This window comes from Mustela lutreola, chromosome 2 (assembly GCF_030435805.1).
Source record: "Mustela lutreola isolate mMusLut2 chromosome 2, mMusLut2.pri, whole genome shotgun sequence".
Taxonomy (NCBI): Eukaryota; Metazoa; Chordata; class Mammalia; order Carnivora; family Mustelidae; genus Mustela; species Mustela lutreola.
The window spans coordinates 182,551,229-182,571,455 of NC_081291.1; the positions used below are offsets into that span (position 1 = coordinate 182,551,229).

Consider the following 20,227-nt stretch of genomic DNA (forward strand, 5'->3'; position numbering starts at 1 on the left):
TTATCTCTGGTCTCTGGTGCCTTCCTGGAGTTGTTCCCTTCTCTGTTTGATTAATGTCTTCATCCCAACGTCCTTCTGTCTCTGCAGCACGTTTCCTTCTAAGCCTGGACACTCCTTCCTCTGAGTCCTCAAAGTGCCCGGGGCCACTCAGCCTCTCCCCCCCCCCCCCCCCCCAGCTCCCTGGCGGTTGCTACTACGTCTCCTTCCCCTTCCCCTTGGGAAAGTTCACAGTGCAGAGACAGGGAACGAAACTCGGGGCGAGGAAGGATGTCTCGACAGTGTGGACTAGGCCTCCACCACTCTGCCTGAGCCCTGCCCCCAGCTTCGTAAAGCTTCCTGGAAATGTCCTCGTTATCACTTCCCCTCTCGGGCTGGGGGCTGGGAGCGGGCGGTCCCCCCCCCGCCCCCGGCTCCCGCTGTTCCGCCGGAGCGCTCGCTCGCAGGCGCCGCCGCGCCGCAGTCCTCCGTGAGTGGCGCCCGGGCTCGCAGGTCCCCACCGCGCCGCGCCACCGTCCGGGTCCCCGCCCGCGCCTCCGCCCGCTTCGCAATGAGGGTCCTGCGTGGGTGCTGCGGGGCGCTGCTGGCGTGCCTCGTCCTGGTGCTCCCCATCTCCGAGGCAAACTGTGAGTAATCAATAGCGTGCTCTCTTCTCTCCCCAGCGGCAGCGCCGACGGAACCCCGAGCCCTCCCGGTAGGATTTTCTTTGCTGGGGCTGCAGCCTGCTAGAAAGTTTCCAGTAAGTCCTACCCATCTCCGGGCTGACGGAAGCCGCCAGTGGATCTAGCGGGCAGTAACCGTGGGGCAGGGGCAATATTTGCCCTGCTCTAGGCTCTTCGCTACTGGACAGATTCAAGAAGCTGGGGGACACGGAATACCAATGAAGGAATTACAACACCTTACCCATTTGCCCTCAGCAGCTGAAGTTCCCAATCAGAGGGCAAGGATGAGCATTTTCCAGTATAACAACAGGGAGAAAAAGGCAGCCTATTATGTTTTCTCTTGGTACAAGCCGCTGTCCCCAGCCAGCACCCCTTGCTGAAATTTACCTCCCTTTTGCAATTTCTGGACTTTGAGCTTGGTTTGCTTATCTCAGCAGTGACAAACCAATTGTTTTAGGATCACTGCTGGTTTGCAAAGCAGGAGGCAGATGTCATTTTCTAACCTTGAAATCAAAAAAACTGCTAAATGTTGTGTTTCGCAGATCATTTTGTACTAAGTATTTTTGACACTGTCACTGATCTGAGGCCATGGCATGAATTCTCTGTATTTTATCTTTGTATTTCCAGTTCTTTATGTTCCCATGGGTGGATTCAAGGCAGGATATTGAGTTTTCTCTGAAAAGTATATAAGGAATATCAAGGCATTTAGTACATTTTTTTAAAAGATGTATTTATTAGAGAGGGAGTGAGAGCAAGAGAGCACAAGCTGCAGGGAGGGGCAGTGGGAAAGGGAGAAGCAGACTCCCTGCTGAGCAAGGATCCTGATATGGGGCTCTTTCCTGGGACTCTGGGGTCATGACCTGAACCTAAGGCAGACACTTAACAGACTGAGCCACCCAGGCGCCCCTTAGCATTTAGTACATTTTGATTGCCAGTGAATTTGTGTTCGAAGTTTAAGGATAGTCATTGATTAAAAATGCTTACTTATGCTACGTTTTATTCTCAGGAAATGGTATGGGAGAGATAAACTCTGAATTGCAGAAACTTGTACGCTTCCTAAAGCTCTTATGGAAACTTTTCAAAGATAGTAATTTTAGGAGACATAACTAGGAATTTACTAAATTCCACTAGTTTGCATTAGTTACTGATCAGGATGATCAGTAAAATTCTAATTTAAAGGTAAAACTAAATTAATTAAAGTTCTAATTTAAAGATAAAAAATTACTTGTTGATCTTATATTAAAGAGCTGCAATAGCAGCATTACTATTTAAACCACTATCATTGAGCCTGTACGTGGACCATATGCACAAATTCATTATTTATATAGTTCATTACAGTGTTCAAATATTTGCCTGATAACCAAAGAGACAAAAGTAGCTTTCCAGACTCATTGCTTGTCATGACAGGAATGTGCTAAATCTTTCTTTTTGTACAGATTGTTACATTTTCACTGAATCTAGACACGGTTAAAAATGATGTATATGTCTGTGCATATTATACACAGGTAACCAAACAATGTATGTAATGAAATACACTTGTTACGATAGAGTGGAGAAATTAATAGTACAAATATATGACATAAAGAATTGTTGGCCCTATATTGACTTTATTTTAAAAAGTATGAGTAGTTTAATTGGATTAAAACTCATCTCTGGTTAACTGATGAGGAAACTGAGGTACAGATGGAATGTTTTTACTCCCTAAGATTTTAAATTTGAGATAGAATTAGAACTCTAAATATTTGATTTATAATTCATTTGTTAGTCCATGGAAACATAGTTGCTATTTAAAGAGAAAGGTTTACAAATCACAGTTTTAGTTTTGAGAGTTGGTAGAAACTCTCCAGTTCGACTCCTTCATTTTAATAATAAGAATTGGTCAAAGATGTTAACTGACTTTTTTTTTTTAATTTTTTATTTTTTATAAACATGTATTTTTATCCCCAGGGGTACAGGTCTGTGAATCAGCACTCACCAAAGCACATACCCTCCCCAATGTCCATAACCCGACCCCCCCTTCTCCCAACCCCCCTCCCCCCAGCAACCCTAAGTTTGTTTTGTAAGATTAAGAGTCACTTTGCAGACATTTATATATATGAAAGATATTTTTACTGTCTCTTATATTTTTAGTAAATATAAAAGAGAGGCAGATAGGGGGAGAGAGATTTAAAATATATACCGTCTACATATTCCATCAGTTGCCACTAAGGGCTGTGGTGAGGAGAAATAGGAGAAAGGGCATGTTTTCTGGCTGTGCTAGTTTGGTCCTATCCAGACTTCTACGGGTAAGTGGGTGCAGTCTATCCTTGACATTACTGACTCATATTTGCTTTCTCTTTTCTACTCTCTTCTTTCCTTCTATAATTATTCTTTATCTATCTTTGTTTTTTTTTTTGTTTTTGTTTTTGTTTTTTTAAATTCCCTGTATTTCAGACTTCAAAACGTTGCACTGATGGAGAGATTTAATTAAGGTTAGGAAGCGTTAGAGACGATTTCTGGCATAGCAACAATATCCTGTGCCATATTCTCTTACTACCAGTTCTACAACAGGATACAGAGTAATGCTTCATAATAGACCTTTTCTGTCCACCAAGTTCGATATCCTCTTTATAGCTAAATGAGCTGTATTTAAACTTTCAATATATTTTGAGAAAAAAACCTGATAGTACATATATCAGTATTCTTTTGCTACAGGGGATAATAATGAACTCTTGCTAACTAAGGAAGGAAGGGCGGCAGTTGGGGGAGAGGGGAGAAGTAGGAAGAAATCTGAGTGGATTTATTGGAAGACTGCTGAATAGCATGTTGAATAACTCGGCCAACAGAAACCAGGGACTTAGGCATTTCAGTGATCTGTATAATGGGAAATTACATCTCACTGTGTTAGGAGCTGCTATTAGATGACTGGGTTCTAACTTCTCTTCTAGTCCTGGGTATCCCTGCCCATGATTGAAATTCCCAGAAGAGAGAACCTGGTCCTTTTGGTTTAACATGTATCTGGAGTCCTGTGACTGACAGCTCCCTAGAATCAGGTGAAGTATCTGCACAGATCCCACAAAGGAATGGAAGCTGCAGAGGAAGCAGAAATGAAGAAGTCTACACATACTAATTATTGGTTGTACAACATACATATATTCCCTTCTTTCCATATACACCATTAGGAGATATTTCAAGTATAATGCACATATTTTAATCTAATGCAAATAACTAAGAACTAAGGTATAGCAGAAAGGACCTTCTCCTTAATAGATTTCAGTCACCACACCCAAAGAGGAAGGCTCAAGGCTACCATTTCTTAGTTTACTGTCATCGAGGGATGTCCATGCCTCCTCTAGTTCTTTCATAGTCTCATGTCAATGTGCTATGCTTTATGGATGAAACAATACATTGTAATGTACCAATTCATCTCAAATGCCAAAAAATAATCATACTAAAAAGAGAAGCAAAAGAATACAAATACTTTAGGGTGGCCTGTCTTCCTTTGGAGCGGGAGTTGGCGTTTGTGACCTCCTCTTCACTCTCCAGTTCACACGTCTCTTGCTTTCACACAGTTCCCTTATGTTTGATTTTTTTTTGGGTGGGGGGGCTTCCCTCTGAGATGAACCACATGCTCATTCAGGAAGAGTCTGAGCCTTGGTCCTACCTATGGATGGTTGTATCCACCTCTTCTTTTACAATGTCTATTGTGTATAATAGTCATCTTGAAGGAGCAGCACTCCAAGACTTGATTTAGATGTGGCAGCAACACTATTTTGCCTTGATTATTGTCATACCAGTATAATCTTCTTTTTAAAATTTTTTTTCCAACAGGAATAAAGAACTTGAAATGGCTACATAGCAGTCTCAGCTTCTAAATTGGTGGAAAACACATTAGGTCCCATAGTGAATGTATTTCTTATCCGTTTACCAATTTCTAGAAGAGTAAAAGACAGTTGCAAGGAAAAAAGCAAAAAAAAATTGAAAATAGGTCATTGAATTAGTTTCTTATGCTGCTGTAAGAAGATACCACAACCTGGGGAGCTTAAACAATAGAATATATTGTCTCACAGTTCTGGAAACTAGAAGTCTGAGATTAAGGTGTTAGCAGGATTGAGTCCTTCTGGGAGCTGTGAAGGAGAATCTGTTTCACCCCTCTCTCCTTGCTTCTGGTAGCATCAAAAATTTCTTGGCTTGTAGATGACATTTTCCCTATGTCTTTACATCAACTTCCCTATGTACATGAGTGTTTCTATTCCAAATTGCCCCTTTTGATGAAGACATCAGTCATATTGGATTAGAGCTCACCCTTATGACCTTGTCTTAATTTGATCATCTGCAAATTCCTTTTTCCAAATAAGACCATATTCACTAGTACTGGAAGATGAAGGACATTACCATCTTCATAAAGGACACTATTCAATCCATAACACTCACTAAGCATCATATCATGACAAGTACTTCTTCCCTTTCTACCTTTATTTCTGACCTGTGTATTTTAGCTTTAGAGAAAGAAAGCACTATATATTAATGATGTCTGGTACAAAAAAAGTACTCCTTTCTCTAAAGTAAGCTCTATGCCTAACGTGGGGCTCGAACTCATGACCCTAAGATCAAGAGTTGTATGCTGTACTGACTGAGATAGTGAGAGGCCTCCAAAACATACCACAATTTTTATTTTTTTATTTTATTTTATTTTATTTTTTTTAAAGATTTTATTTGTTTATTTGACAGACAGAGATTACAAGTAGACAGAGAGGCAGGCAGAGAGAGAGAGAGAGGGAAGCAGGCTCCCTGCTGAGCAGAGAGCCCGATGCGGGACTCGATCCCAAGACCTTGGGATCATGACCTAAGCCGAAGGCAGCGGCTTAACCCGCTGAGCCACCCAGGCACCCCCATACCACAATTTTTAAACCACATTTTGGAAAATAGTGTTGTGTCTGAAAAGGCAGGAATAGAGCCTTCAGTAATTAGTCAGTCTATCATCCTTAAGGCTAGCTCCTTTTAGGTATTAGATTACATAGTGAGAGCCAAGAAAACCGTAATAATCATCCCATTGACTTATTTACTTAACTGTGGAGTTAATTCCTTAGTTAGAGATAAAGTTATGTGGCATAGCATAAGGCATTAAATAAGTCTACCAGTAGTGGTACCAAAAGAAAAATTAAATTCAAATCCAGAATGAATATCTCTGAGTACAATGTGCTGCTCACACATGATAAAAGAGCCCTAACTAATCGATCATCCACCAGGATCTGATGGATTTTGCAATATGTCCAATGTCTTAACAGTGAAAGGAATGGCAGTTCTGCTGGCAAATGTGGTGTTTTTTAGTAGGGAGAGCCTCGTGGATCTTAGTGAGGAAGAGTTGAGTCAATATGTAGTATCCATCCTTGCCACTCGGGCTGGGTTTTTTTTAGGAGTATCGAGCAACAGTAGACCAAGTGACAGAGAGAGGGACAGCCTTGGCAACAAATGTGCCCAGAGACTTGAGTGTTTGGCCCTCATGGCATTTTAAAAATCAGGAAATTTCATCTAAAAAGTTTGATTTATGACCTCTCTTGGAAAACAAATGAAGGAAGATCTGGCAACACTGCGTGCACCTTCCAACACGGTAAGATTCAAAGCTGCCTTCTTAAGATAGAATAGAATCTCTCTAGTTTGCCATGATTCCAGACGTCCGCTATCGTCTTTCACCAAATTCTCTTCCCTTACTTATGGAACCTATCTGACACTTGTAGATTTCGGAGTTTGTGACCCTTGCACTAGATTGCCTTGAGAAGAAACACAATGGACAATCCTTACGTGGACAGTTCTAGCCTCTCTTATTATTAAGAACTTCTCTGATGTGGGGCTATCTTGCGAGTAAGCCCCTGGAGCACAGTCTCAATTCTGGGCAATTCTTGCCAAACATCCTTGTCTCTAGACCTGATATCTAGCTCTTTATGGGTCTCTGTACATCTACACAGACGATTTCCAACCATTCAGAAAGCGGAATAGATCCTGATCTCGTTCTAAGCAAAGTGGACAGTGAGAAATGCTGCTTGTCTGTCTGCCCAGGTTTTCATTTCTCCAAACATTCTGTGTCACCTCAAGGTCACCCTTGAGAGAGGCTGTCATTTTTTTAATTTTATTTGTTCATTGCAGGCTGTGGCTTCATAGCTGGTTTCCCTCCGGCTTCTGTTGGTCTGTCACAAAGAAGTATCTGTCAGCTAGAGATTTTGTGTTTAGTAGTTTGACTTTCATCCTCAGTAGGCTGGTCATAGGCTTTTTCCCATAAGTCTGTAAAGGCAGGTGGAAGGCTTCATGGCAGGAGAGGGAGTAACTGCACAGACCACGGAGGTGTGCCTGGAGTTCCATCCTATTCACACCACTGGAGCATGTCACAGCCAAACTGCTGTCCCAGCTAAGTTTCTGGCTAGATGGAAAAGGTAGCATCCAGTTCACAATGAGCTGTTTAAATCACTGGGTCACCAGGTGTCCTGTGGTCAGATTTGCAGTTTTCACTAAAGTCTGAAAAAATGCCAGGAGAAGTTTCTTCCCTGGCAGAAGGAAATGTGACTTACTCTCAAATCATAAGGACCTCTACTAAAATTCTTCTCCAGGGACTTGCTATGGTACCCTGGATAGTAGCAGAGTACCCTGCCATTCTAGGGAGTATTTGACACAATTGGATCTGATGGTTCACTACCTAGTCTGACTGACAGACTGCTTGAATCAAACTTTGAAACTAGCCAGAGAGCATTTTATTATTCTGGTTTCCATCTGCTACATCTGGCAGGTTTTAGACTCATTTGATAAATAGACCAGAGTAGAATACCTAATAACAGAATATGCCTCAACAATAAGGGGTCTGTCAATATGTATCCTTCTATCTCAGTGTTGAATGCCCAAGTATATAAAAACGTATCTCTCATTTGGACAGGAATATTCCAGCATGACCAAATTGTTGCTGAAAATAGTTCACACCTGAGGAAGGATTCACAGTTTGGAGTTTGAGTTTTATTAGACCTATAGTTAGGTACTTTTAGAACACAATCCCCTTAATCAACTGACACCCATAGACCTCGGTCCTAAGTAGTTCGTTAGATTTTAGATGTTTTTCTTCTCTAGAGGCCAGTATCGAATAATCACTAATGGTTTTTGCAATCTCTTACCTTAGTGCAGTTACCCAGTGCAGTTAATTTTCATGGGAGAAAGAAGAAGAAAAGTTCACTGTATACAGGATGCTTCTTCAAGGGTTTCTCTCCTCTCCTTCATTCGAGAAATTCTAGATCCATCAACTGATTCAAGATTGGTAATTAAGGAGAGGTGGTGATTTCTTTGTATTATACAACCTCTATTTATTAACTCAGGGAGTTTTGGGGTTAAAAAATTCAATGAGGAATTTTATGGGTTGTTTTTCCATCTCATCCTAGAGAGATCTTTACCTGTTAATTCTTTCTCCAAGATTTGATATCCAGAAACCCAGTTTCATTGCAGGCCCTGCCATTAGCATTTCCAGTCTAGGGAAAACAGCCAATAAAATGCTTTTTAGAAAGCCCAGTGATTTCCTTACTAACTGATTTCTATGACAATCATGAACATATATTCTTGTATAGCATACGGGGGAGTAGGATGGATAAGTGAGAAAGTGAATAGGTAGGAACCATGTGAAAGATTCAAGCCAGAATCTGTCTCCCAGTCCTTGTGAATTCTTTCTCTAATATTATGCCAAGGAATGTCTGGTTTTTCAGAGTTATTCAGTGGGTGCCAAAGTTTTGTCTAGGATGGTGTTAGCCAACGAAGCCAACCGTTGGAACTAAAACTGGTGACCGTAGCTGGCAGATGGAATGAAATCATCAATATTACTACTTTCAGCCTGATTCAAAATTGCATGTTGACATTTTATATTAGTTTTCTATTGTTGTGTAACCAATTGCTACAAAATTAGCATCTCAATACAATTTATTAACTCTTAGTCCAGGTACAAGTCCAGGGACCTGCTTAGGTTTTCACAAAGCTAAGATCAAGGGATCCAGCAGAGCCAAGGTCTCATCTGTGGTGTCCTCTTCAGGTGCATTGATCTCCCCAGTGAGAGGAGGTCAATGGAGGAGGTGTGCTTATGCACAAAAGTGACACAACTCACTTCTGCTTATGATTGTAACAGCCCAACCCAAGGAAGCACATGGAATATTTGGTCAGCATTGTCTCTGCTACAGATTTTCCTCATCTGGGGTTAAGATTATTGTTTCTCTGTCTAAGAGAAGCACAAACACATATTGCTCATTTTACCTTTGGTAATATATTTTACAAAGTGTGAGGTTGTATTAACTATTTGTTAAATAGAGAGGGAAAAATTAACTATGCCCAACAGACCTAAGCTGGGGACATAGTATGATGACATTGAACCGGCTGTTAATGTAGTAGGGTGAAAAAAATGTGGTAACAGTTATACTGAAATTATCCCTTTTGTGAGAATTGTTATTATTTTACCTTGAAAAGTGGCTTTAGGCTTAGAAAGTAAAGTCCTGAAAACATGGTCTATAACTTTGCTATTCAAGAGTAGTTCATGAGGCACCTGGGTGGCTCAGTGGATTAAGCCTCTGCCTTCATCTCAGGTCATGATCCCAGATTCCTGGGATCAAGCCCCACATCAGCTCTCTGCTCAGCAGAGGGCCTGCTTCCCCCTCTCCATCTGCCTGCATCTCTGTCTGCTAAGCTCTCTCTCTCTCTCCCTTTCTCTCAAATACATAAATGAAATCTTAAAAAAAAAAAAAAAAGAGTAGTTCATGAACTACTGATTCATGAACTAGTAATAGCAGCATTGCCTGGGAGCTGATTAGAAATGAAGCATCTCTGGCCCCATGCCAGACCTACAGATTTAAAATAATCATTTTAAGAAGACCCCAGGTAATTCCTATGCACACTTAAAATTTGAATCATGCTGGTGTCTTAGGAGATAGGAGAAAAAGTCGATAAATGGTTCTTTGTAAGAAGTAAATACAAATTGCAGGGATGGAAATAGGAGGCAACCAGGGAGAGGGAAGAGGAGAAGATGTCCGAGAAGGGAGAAAAGAAGCTGAGCCATATGGCAAGACAATACACCTTTTAGGAATGTCTCCAGTAAAATTTTTATTTTTATTTATTTATTTATTAGAGAGAGAGAGAGAGAGGAGAGAGCACGTGCAGGGGAGGAAAGAGGGAGAGGGGCAGAGGAAGAGAGAGAGAGAGAGAGAGAATCTTAAGCAAGCTCTACACCCAGCATGGAGCCTGATGCAGGGCTCGATCTCCCTACCCTGACATCATGACCTGAGCTGAAGTGAAGAGTCAGATGCTTAACTGCCTGAGTCACCCAAGTGCCCCATCCATTAAGAAATTATTATATGTGAGGTGGACAGTGGACCTTTAGGAACTGGTTTTTCTTAAGACTCAACTTAAAATTGGAAAAGTTGCTTTAATGTAAACTATAGCCCTTTGTACCTGCCCCCTGCCACCTGCCTCCAGGGTTTCTTCAGAAGAGGTTGATTTCCACATCTAGCTGATTAAGAATGAAGAGAAGAGTTCCATAAGATACAGCTGAGGTGAAGAGTTTAGTGAAAGCTAACAGAGCCAATAGCGACCATAAGAACCTCAGCTCCAAAAGGAGGTAGAAGTCTTGAGAGACATTGAAATTTTTATCAGGAGTGGGATTGGGGTTTTAGGACCCCAGTCAGTTATTCAGAAAGTACAAGATGATATGTGACATTAGCAAAACTCAAATTATCCTTAAATTGTTAAGCTTTGATTGACGGTAATGTTTTGTTAATGCTAGAAGAAAAAAACTCACTGTGGTGATGCAAAAACAAATAGTAGGTCTTGACTCTTTTTCTTTTGGGTGATGCAAATCCTTTTTACCTAAATATTCCTATTTTATTTTACAGATATCTGGGAAATGCATTTAAGTAAATAATTACAATAATTTGAGGGGATGGGCAAGAATTCAGTAATTTAGACAAGAAAATACTGTGCACAAAAGATTGGAAGAAAATGAATAACATTTTAATAGTGTCTCTAGAAAGTAGAGTTATGATGCTTTTTATACCTTGCCTACCTTTTTGCCCTTAATAAATATAATAACTTGTGCTATTAACTTCAGTATGAGAACACCATTTCATTTAAGAGTTTTATTTATATTACATTGTTCTAAATATGGAAATTGAGTCCTCCAGTCTTGAGGGGAACTGAAATAGGGATAATTTATCTAGATTGTGAGTGTTACTATAGTAAGTAAAGTAATAGGAACTGGCTCCACTGGTTTTAGGCCTTTAGTATAATTCTTTTTAGTCCTCTTGTTCATTTCTTGGAATGGACTTTAAAAAGACACATTCAAAAACAATGGCCTTTATATCTTTGTCAAAATGGTAAAAATATATAACTTCCTGCACTTGTGTGATAGTTTCTACCTTTTAAATGGCATATTTGGCATTTTCTCACTGAGTTTCACAGCTGTTCTGTAATGCACCTTCCTGACTTCAGGAAGATGTTACCTTTACTGTCCCCCTACTGAGAGTTGTTACCCCACATTCTCTTCCTACTTTCATTCGAACTTCTTGAGGAAGTGGTTTATTCTAGCACTCTCTATTTCCTCTCTTCCTTCTCACCCTCCCACTGGTGTTGGTGATTGGGAATGTTAACAATGGTCCTATTGTTAAATCAACTACATGTTAGCTGTCATTCTAAATAATGGTAATCATTATTATTTTTTAATGGTAATTATTATTAATAACCTTTTTGAGAGAGACAGAGACAGAGAGAGCATGTAGACACATGAGCAGGAATCAGAGTGTCAAGGCAGAGGGAGAGGGAGAGAAAGAATCCAAAGCAGGCTCCATGCTCAATGCAGAACCCCAGGCAGGGCTTGATCTCAGGATTCTGAGATCATGACCTGAGCAGAAATCAAGAGTTAGACACTTAACCAACTGAGCCACCTAGGGACTCCTATTATTAATGACTTCTTTGCAACATTTGACACTGTTGAAACATCTTTTTGAAATTGACTTCCTTTTATGTCTATAAATATTATCTTAAAATCTTCTTTCTCTGTATTTGTGTGTTACTCATTCTACTTCTGTTGTTTTGAAGATCTCTGTTTTCCCTTAGATATTAAAGTTTCCTTGGGTTCCATTTTGGTCTTCTGGCCTCATTGAACATCTCTTCCAGCTTTAACTACTAGCTATATCCTGTTGACTCCCTAACTTTTTAAAACCATTCAGGGATTCCGTGATTAATATAATCTAATTTGGGAATACAGATATGCACTTAAAAAAATATGCATCTGTAGTCCCACTAGCCAGAGTAATGTTTTGCTCTGTTTTCTTCTAAGCTATGTTGTCTGCATATATATATTCTTAGAAATTAAAATACATACATACAAGAATGGAATTGTGCTCTAATACTATTTTTTAAAATATTTTTAGTTTGATGTTTCACCTAAAAATATGATGATGGTTTTCCTGTCAGTAAAATCTGTCACACTTTAATAACTCTCAATGTGAACAGCCTAAATGCTCTCATGAAACAGAACAGGGTTTCAGATTGGATATAAAGACAGGACCCATCCATATGCTGTCTACAAGAGACTCATTTTGAACCTAAAGACACCTCCAGACTGAAAGTGAGGGAATGGAGAACCACTTATCATGCCAACAGACCTAAAGAAATAGCTGGGGTAGTGATTCTTACATCAGACAAATTAGAATTTGAACCAGAGTCTGTAATAAAAGATCCAGGGGGATACTGTATCAATCTCACAGGGTCTATCCAATAAGAAATGTAACAGTTGTAAATATCTATGCCCCCAACATGGAAGCAGTCAATTGTATAAACCAGCTGTTAACCAAAATAAAGAATCAAATCGACAATAATACATTAATAGCAGGAGATTTTAACACTCCACTCTCAGCATTGGACAGATCATCTAAAAGAAGATCAACAAAGACAGAAGAGCTTTGAATGACACATTGGACCAGATGGACTTTGTAGATATATACAGAATATCCCACCCCAAAACATCAGAATACTCATTCTTCTCAAATGCACATAGAACTTTCTCCAAAATAGACCACATACTAGGTCACAGCTCAGGTCTCAGGCAATAACAAACAATAACAGAGATTATTCCCTGCATGTTATCAGACCATAATGCCTTGAAACTGGAACTCAATCAGAAGAAAAAATTTGGAAGGAATTCAAACACTTGGAAGTTAAAGGGAATCCTTCTAAAGAATGATTAGATCAATCAGGAAATTAGAGAAGAACTTAAACAATTCATGGAAACTAATGAGAATGAAAACACTTCAGTCTGAAACCAATGGGATACTGCAAAGGTTTCAATTAGCAATAATCGCGCCTCGGATAAACCTCATTGGCTACGATACTGCCACTGCGCAAAGCTAGGGATACTGCAAAGGTGATCATAAGAGGGAAATGCATAGCCATCCAAGCCTCTCTCAGAAAATTAGAAAAGTTCTAAATGCACAAACTAAAGGAGCTGAACAACAAATAAAACCTAATAATAAATAAACCTAAACAAATAAAACCTAAACCAAGCAGGAGAAGCAAAATAATAAAGATTAGACCAGAAGTAAATGAAATAGAAACCAGAAAAACAGTAGAACAGATCAACAAAACTAGGAGCTGGTTCTTTGAAAGAATTAACAAAATCAATAACCAACTGGCAATACTTACCCAAAAGAAAAGAGATAGGACCCAAATTAATAAAATCATGGATGAAAGGGGAGAGACAATGAACACCACCAAGAAAATAGAAACAGTTATTAGAAATTATTATCAGCAACTATATGCCAACAAATTAAGCAACCTGGAAGAAATGGGTGCTTTCCTGGAAACTTACAAACTACCAAGACTGAAACAGGAAGAAATAGACAATCTGAATAGGCCAATAACCAATAATGAAATTGAAGTAGTAATCAGAAACCTCCCCCAAAAACAAAAATCCAGGGCCAGACGGCTTCCCAGGGGAATTCTACTAAACATTTAAAGAAGAAATAATACCTATTCTACTGAAGCTGTTTCAAAAAATAGAAACAGAAGGAAAACTTCTAACTCCTCCTATGAAGCTGGCATTATCCTGATCCCCCAATCAGGCAAAGATCCCATCAAAAAGGAGAGTTACAGACCAATATCCCTGATAAACATGGATGCCAAAATACTCAAAAAGATCCTAGCATATAGGATCCAACAGTATATTGAAAGGATTATTCACCATGACCAAGTGGGATTTATTTCTGGGATGCAAGGGTGGTTCAACATTCATGAATCAATGTGATAAAGCATATTAACAAAAGAAAATACATGAAACATATGATCCTCTGAGAAATGCAGAGAAAGCATTTGACCAAGTACAGCATCCATTCCTAATTAAAACTTTTCAGAGTATAGGGAACAGTCCTCAATATCATAAAGACCATCCATGAAAAGCCCACAGTGAGTATCATTATCAATGGGGAAAATCTGAAAATTTTCCCTTAAGGTCAGGAACATGACAGTGATGCCCACTCTCACCACAGTTGTTTGGTGTAGTGCTAGAAGTACTAGCCTCAGCAATCAGACAACAAAAAGAAATAAGGTATCCAAAGTGGCAAAGAAGTCAGACTCTCTCTCCTTGCAGACAGCATGATATTTTATGTGGAAAACCTCAAAGACTCCACCCCCCAAGTTACTAGAACTCATACAGCAATTCAGCAATATGGCAGGATACAAAATCAATACACAGAAATCAGTTCCTTTTCTATACACTAGCAATGTAACTGTAGAAAGAGAAATTAAGGAATCAGTTCCACTCACAATAGCAACAAAACCCACAAGATACCTAGGAATAAACCTAACCAAAGAGGTAAAGAATCTATACCCTAGAAACTACAGAACACTTAAGAAAGAAATTGAGGAGGACACAAAAAGATGGGAAAATATTCCTTGCTCATGGACTGGAAGAGTAAACATTGTTAAAATGTCCATCCTGCCAGGGGACAATTTGTACGTTCAAGCCATCCCTATTAAAATACTATTGGCATTTTTCAAAGAGCTGGAACAGACAGTCCTAAAATTGGTATGGAACTAGAAAACACCCCAAATCTCCACAGGAATAATGAAAAAAAAAAAAAAAGTAAATACCAAAGTTGGGAACATCATGTTGCCTGACTTCATTATTACAAAGTTGTGATCACCAAGACAGCATGGTATTGGCACAAAAACAGACACATAGACCACTGGCACAGAATAGGACTCCAGAAATGGACCCTCAGCTGTATGGTCAACTAATCTTTAACAAACCAGGAAAATATCCAATGGAAAAAAAGTCAATCTCTTCAATAAGTGGTGCTGGGAAAATTGGATAGCTACATATAGAAGAATGAAACTGGACCATTCTCTTACACCATACACAAAGATAAATCAAAATGGATGAAAGATCTCAATGTGAGAAAGGAATCAAAGAACATAGGCAGTAATCTCTTCGACATTGGCCACAATAACTTTTTTCAAGACATGTCTCCAAAGGCATGTCAAAAGCAAAAATGAACTTTGGGGACTTCATCAAGCTAAAAAGCTTCTGCAGAGAAAAGGAAACAGTCACAAAACTAAGAGGCAACCCATGGAAGGGAAGAAGATATTTGCAAATGACATTACAGTTGGAGGGCTGATTTCCAAGATTTATGAAGAACTTCTGAAGCTCAACACTCAAAAAACAGATAACCCAGTCAAAAATGGGCAGAAGACATGAACTGACACTCCTCCAGAGATGACATAAAAATGGCTAACAGACATAAGAAAAAATGCTCACCATTATTAGCCATCAGGGAAATACAGATCAAAACCACAATGAGCTACCACCTTACACCTGCTAGAATGGCAAAAATTAACAAAAAGGAAACAACAAATGTTGGTGAGGATGTAGAGAAAGGGGAACCCTCCCACGTAGACATGTGGGAATGCAATGCAGCCACTCTGGAAAACAGTATGGAGGTTTTGCAAGTTAAAAGTAGAGCTACCCTATGACCCAGCAATTGTACTACTAGGTATTTACCCCAAAAATACAGATGTAGTGAAAAGAAGGGGCACATGCACCCCAATATTCATAGCAGCAATGTCCACAATAGCCTTTCAACAGATGAATGGGTAAAGAAGATGAAGTACATATATACAGTGGAATATTATTCAGCATCAGAAAGGATCAACATAGATAGAACTGAAGAGGGTTATGTGAAATGAAGTAACTCAAGCAGAGAAAGACAATTACCATATGGTTTCACTCATATGCGGAACATAAGCAATAGCACAGAGGACCACAGGGGAAGGGAAGGAAATCTGAAGGGGGAGAAATCAGAGAGAAAAAGATACCATGAGAGACTGTGGACCCTGGGAAATGATCTAAGAGGGGGTAAACAGGGTGATGGGTATTAAGGAGGGCACATGTTGCGATGTGCACTAGGTGTTAATACGTAACTAATGAATCATTGAACACTACATCAAAAACTAATGATGTACTATAAGTGAGTAACTGAACAAAATTGTAAAAATATCTGTCACACTATAAAATAGATTATAATTTTCCTTCATATATGTTCATCATAATATATTTAATCAAAACCATATGTTGGAAATTTAGATTATTTCCAATGTTTTGTTTATATCAATAATATTATGATGCACATATTCATACGTATTTCTTTACATATGTCCTGTTCATTTCTTCAGATTAATTTCCTAGAAATAGAATGTTTAACTGAATATCTAAAGGTTTTGAATACATATTGTTAGATTTCTCCCTGAAAATTTGCTTTTAAAATAGGTTTAAGTTAACAAAACCAAAAGACAACCGACAGAATGGGAGAAGATATTTGCAAACGACATATTAGATAAAGGGCTAGTGTTCAAAATCTATAAAGAGCTTAGCAGACTCAACACCCAAAGAACAAATAATCCAATCAAGAAATGGGCAGAGGACATGAACAGACATTTCTGCAAAGAAGACATCCAGATGGCCAACAGACACATGAAAAAGTGCTCCACATCACTCAGCATCAGGGAAATACAAACCAAAACCACAATGAGATATTACCTCACACCAGTCAGAATGACTAAAATAAACAAGTCAGGAAATGACAGATGCTGGCGAGGATGTGGAGAAAGGGGAACCCTCCTACACTGTTGGTGGGAATGCAAGCTGGTGCAACCACTCTGGAAAACAGCATGGAGGTTCCTCAAAATGTTGAAAATAGAACTGCCTTATGACCCAGCAATTGCACTACTGGATATTTACCCTAAAGATACAAACGTAGTGATCTGAAGGGGCACGTGCACCCGAATGTTTATAGCAGCAATGTCCACAATAGCCAAACTACGGAAAGAACCTAGATGTCCATCAACAGATGAATGGATAAAGAAGATGTGGTATATATATATACATAATGGAATACTATGCAGCCATCAAAAGAAATGAAATCTTGCCATTTGCAACAACGTGGATGGAACCAGAGTATATCATGCTTAGTGAAATAAGTCAAGCAGAGAAAGACAACTATCATATGATCTCCCTGATATGAAGAAGTGGAGATGCAACATGGGGTCTAAGGGGGTAGGAGAAGAATAAATGAAACAAGATGGGATTGGGAGGGAGACAAACCATAAGTGACTCTTAATCTCACAAAACAAACTGAGGGTTGCTGGGGTAAGGGGGTTTGGGGGAAGGGGGGTGGGGCTATGGACATTGGGGAAGGTATGTGCTATGGTGAGTGCTGTGAAGTGTGTAAACCTGGTGATTCACATACCTGTACCCCAGGGGATAAAAATATATGTTTATAAAAAATAAAAAAATTATAAAAAAATTTTCAAAAAAAAAAAAAAAAAGTAGGTTTAAGAGTGCCTCCTTGTTTGGTGGCATCACAATTCCAGACTTCAAGTTCTATTACAAAGCTGTGATCATCCAGACAGTATGGTATGGGCATAAAAACAAACACATAGATCAATGGAAAGAAAGTGAACCCAGAAATGGCACTTCAACTCTGTGGTCAACTAATCTTCAACAAAGAAGGAGAGAATGTCTAATGGGACAAAGACAGTCTCTTCAACAAATGGTGTTGGGAAAATTGGACAGCCACATGCAGAAAAATGAAACTGGACCATTTCCTTACCCCACACATAAAAATAGACTCAAAATGGATGAAGGACCTCAATGTGAGACAGGAATCCATCAAAATCCTTGAGGAGAACACAGGCAGCAACCTCTTCAACGTCAGCCACAGCAAATTCTTCTAGAAACATCGCCAAAGGCAAGGGAAGCAAGGGCAAAAATGAACTATTGGGACTTCATCAAGACCAAGAGCTTTTGCACAGCAAAGGAAACAGTCAACAAAACCAGGAGAGAACTGACAGAATGGGAGAAGATATTTGCAAATGACATATCAGATAAAGGACTAGTGTCCAAAATCTATAAAGAGCTTAGCAAACTCAACACCCAAAGAACAAATGATCCAACCAAGAAATGGGCAGAGGACATGAACAGACAGTTTTGCAAAGAAGACATCCAAAAGGCCAACAGACACATGAAAAAATGCTCAATATTACTTGCCACTAGGGAACTACAAATCAAAACCACAATGAGATACCACCTCACACCAGTGAGAATGGCTAAAATTAACAAGTCGGGAAATGACCGACGTTGGTGAGGATGCGGAGAAAGGGGAACCCTTCTACACTGTTGTGGGAATGCAAGCTACTGCAGCCACTGTGGAAAACAGCATGGAGGTTCCTCAAAAAGTTGAAAACAGAGCTACCCTTTGACACAGCAATCCCATTACTAGGTATTTACCCTAAAGATATAAATGTAGTGATCCAAAGGGGACACGTGCACCAGAATGTTTATAGCAGCAATGTTCACAATAGCCAGACTATGGAAAGAACCGAGATGTCCATCAACAAATGAATGATAAAGAAGAGGTGGTGTGATACACACACACACACACACACGATGGAATACTACACACACACACATGCATGCATACATACATACACAACAGAATACTATGCAGCCATCAAAAGAAATGAAATCCTGCCATTTTCAACGACATGGATGGAACTAGAGGGTATTATGCCAAGTGAAGTAAGTCAATCAGAGAAAGACAATTATATTATATCTCTGATATGAGGAATTCGAGAGGCAGGGCGGAGGTTCTGGGAGGAAGGGAGGGGAAAAAATGAAACAAGATGGGACTGGGGAGGGAGAAAAACCGTAAGAGACTCTTAATCTCAGGAAACAAACAGGGTTGCTGGGGGGGTGGGAGGATAGGGTTAGGGTGGCTGTGTTATGGGCATTGAGGAGGGTACGTACTGTGGTGAGTGCTGTGAATTGTCTTAAGACTGATGATTCACAGACCTGTACCCCTGAAGCAAATAATATATTATATGTTAATTAAAAAAAAAAAAAAAGGAGTGGCAAGATGTGGAAACAAAAAGAGTGCCTACTTGTTCTCATCTTTGCCAACATTGAACATTAACTTCTTTTTAAATCTGTCTCAATGTAATAGGAATAAAAATGGGGGTGGCCTTTTTGGGGTGGGAGAGAAGTAGTCCATTCTCTTTTTCAGTTTATCCATTCACTTTAAAGAGCAGCTAAAAATAGTCACTAACCTCCTTGCTTTATACATTAGTCTACTTGGACTGCTCTCACAAAATACCACAGACTATATGGCTTAAACAAGAGAAATTTATCTTCTCACAGTTCGAGAGGCTGGAGAATCCAAGGTGAAAGTTCTGACCAGTTCAGTTTCTAGGGAGGGCTCCCTTCCTGGCTTGTAGACCTCGCTTTCTTACTATGTTCTCACATGGCCTTTCCTCAGGGCCTGTATGCTTCCAGGGAGAGAGCTCACTAATGTCTCCTCTCATAAAAACATTTATCATGTAGGATTAGGGTCCCACCCTCATGACCTCATTTAACCTTAATTATTCCTTAGAAGCCTTTTTTCCAAATAGAGCCACACTGGGGATTTCCACTTGAACATATAAATTCGGGGAGGTGGACACAAACATTCATATCATAATGACAAACATACAGTCCGTATGCCTTGTCAAGTAGAACACAGGTTCTTTTTGTTGTTATTGTTGTAACTGTGGAAGGGAAGAAGTGGGTTTTTGTTTTGTTTTGTTTTGTTTTTTAACTTTGTAGCCATTTTTTTTAAGGTGAGCCTGAGTTTCTGTATGTTAAATGTACTTTTCCTTATTGCTTGTTTTATTATCCTTCTTCCCCAAATCCTTATCTCAATCATTTTCTCCCCTTTCCTTAATAAATTATTTTATTCTGTTGTTATTTAGACTGTGTCTTATGGCCAGGAAGTCAACAAGGAATTCTGAGGTTCTGGCAGAAATTTAGAAATTGAATTATAAACACCTATTCAGTACTATACCAATATTCCAAATAATCTCATTTCCGCATCAGCACTTAAAAAAATATGTCAGAAGAGTCAACGGGGCTGCATCTAGAGTGTTTCTAAGCTTTGTTTTATATCTGGGAGATATTGAAGGAAGTAAGATAGTGCAGAATTAGGCCAGCTCTTTCA

At 39.4% G+C, this 20,227-nt stretch overlaps 1 protein-coding gene and 1 pseudogene across 1 annotated transcript in view; one reads left to right on the top strand and one right to left on the bottom strand.

Annotated features, from left to right (window-relative positions):
• Nucleotides 1-290: 290 nt before the first annotated feature.
• The window catches only part of PROS1 (protein S), a 67,074-nt gene continuing 47,137 nt past the window's right edge, over nucleotides 291-20,227 (top strand). The window contains exon 1 of the mRNA XM_059164415.1: nucleotides 291-623. Within this exon, the coding sequence (XP_059020398.1) occupies nucleotides 548-623 (76 nt within the window). The 5' untranslated portion in view covers nucleotides 291-547. The remainder of the gene's footprint in view (nucleotides 624-20,227) is intronic.
• LOC131826084 (U4 spliceosomal RNA) lies at nucleotides 12,871-13,050 on the bottom strand (annotated as a pseudogene).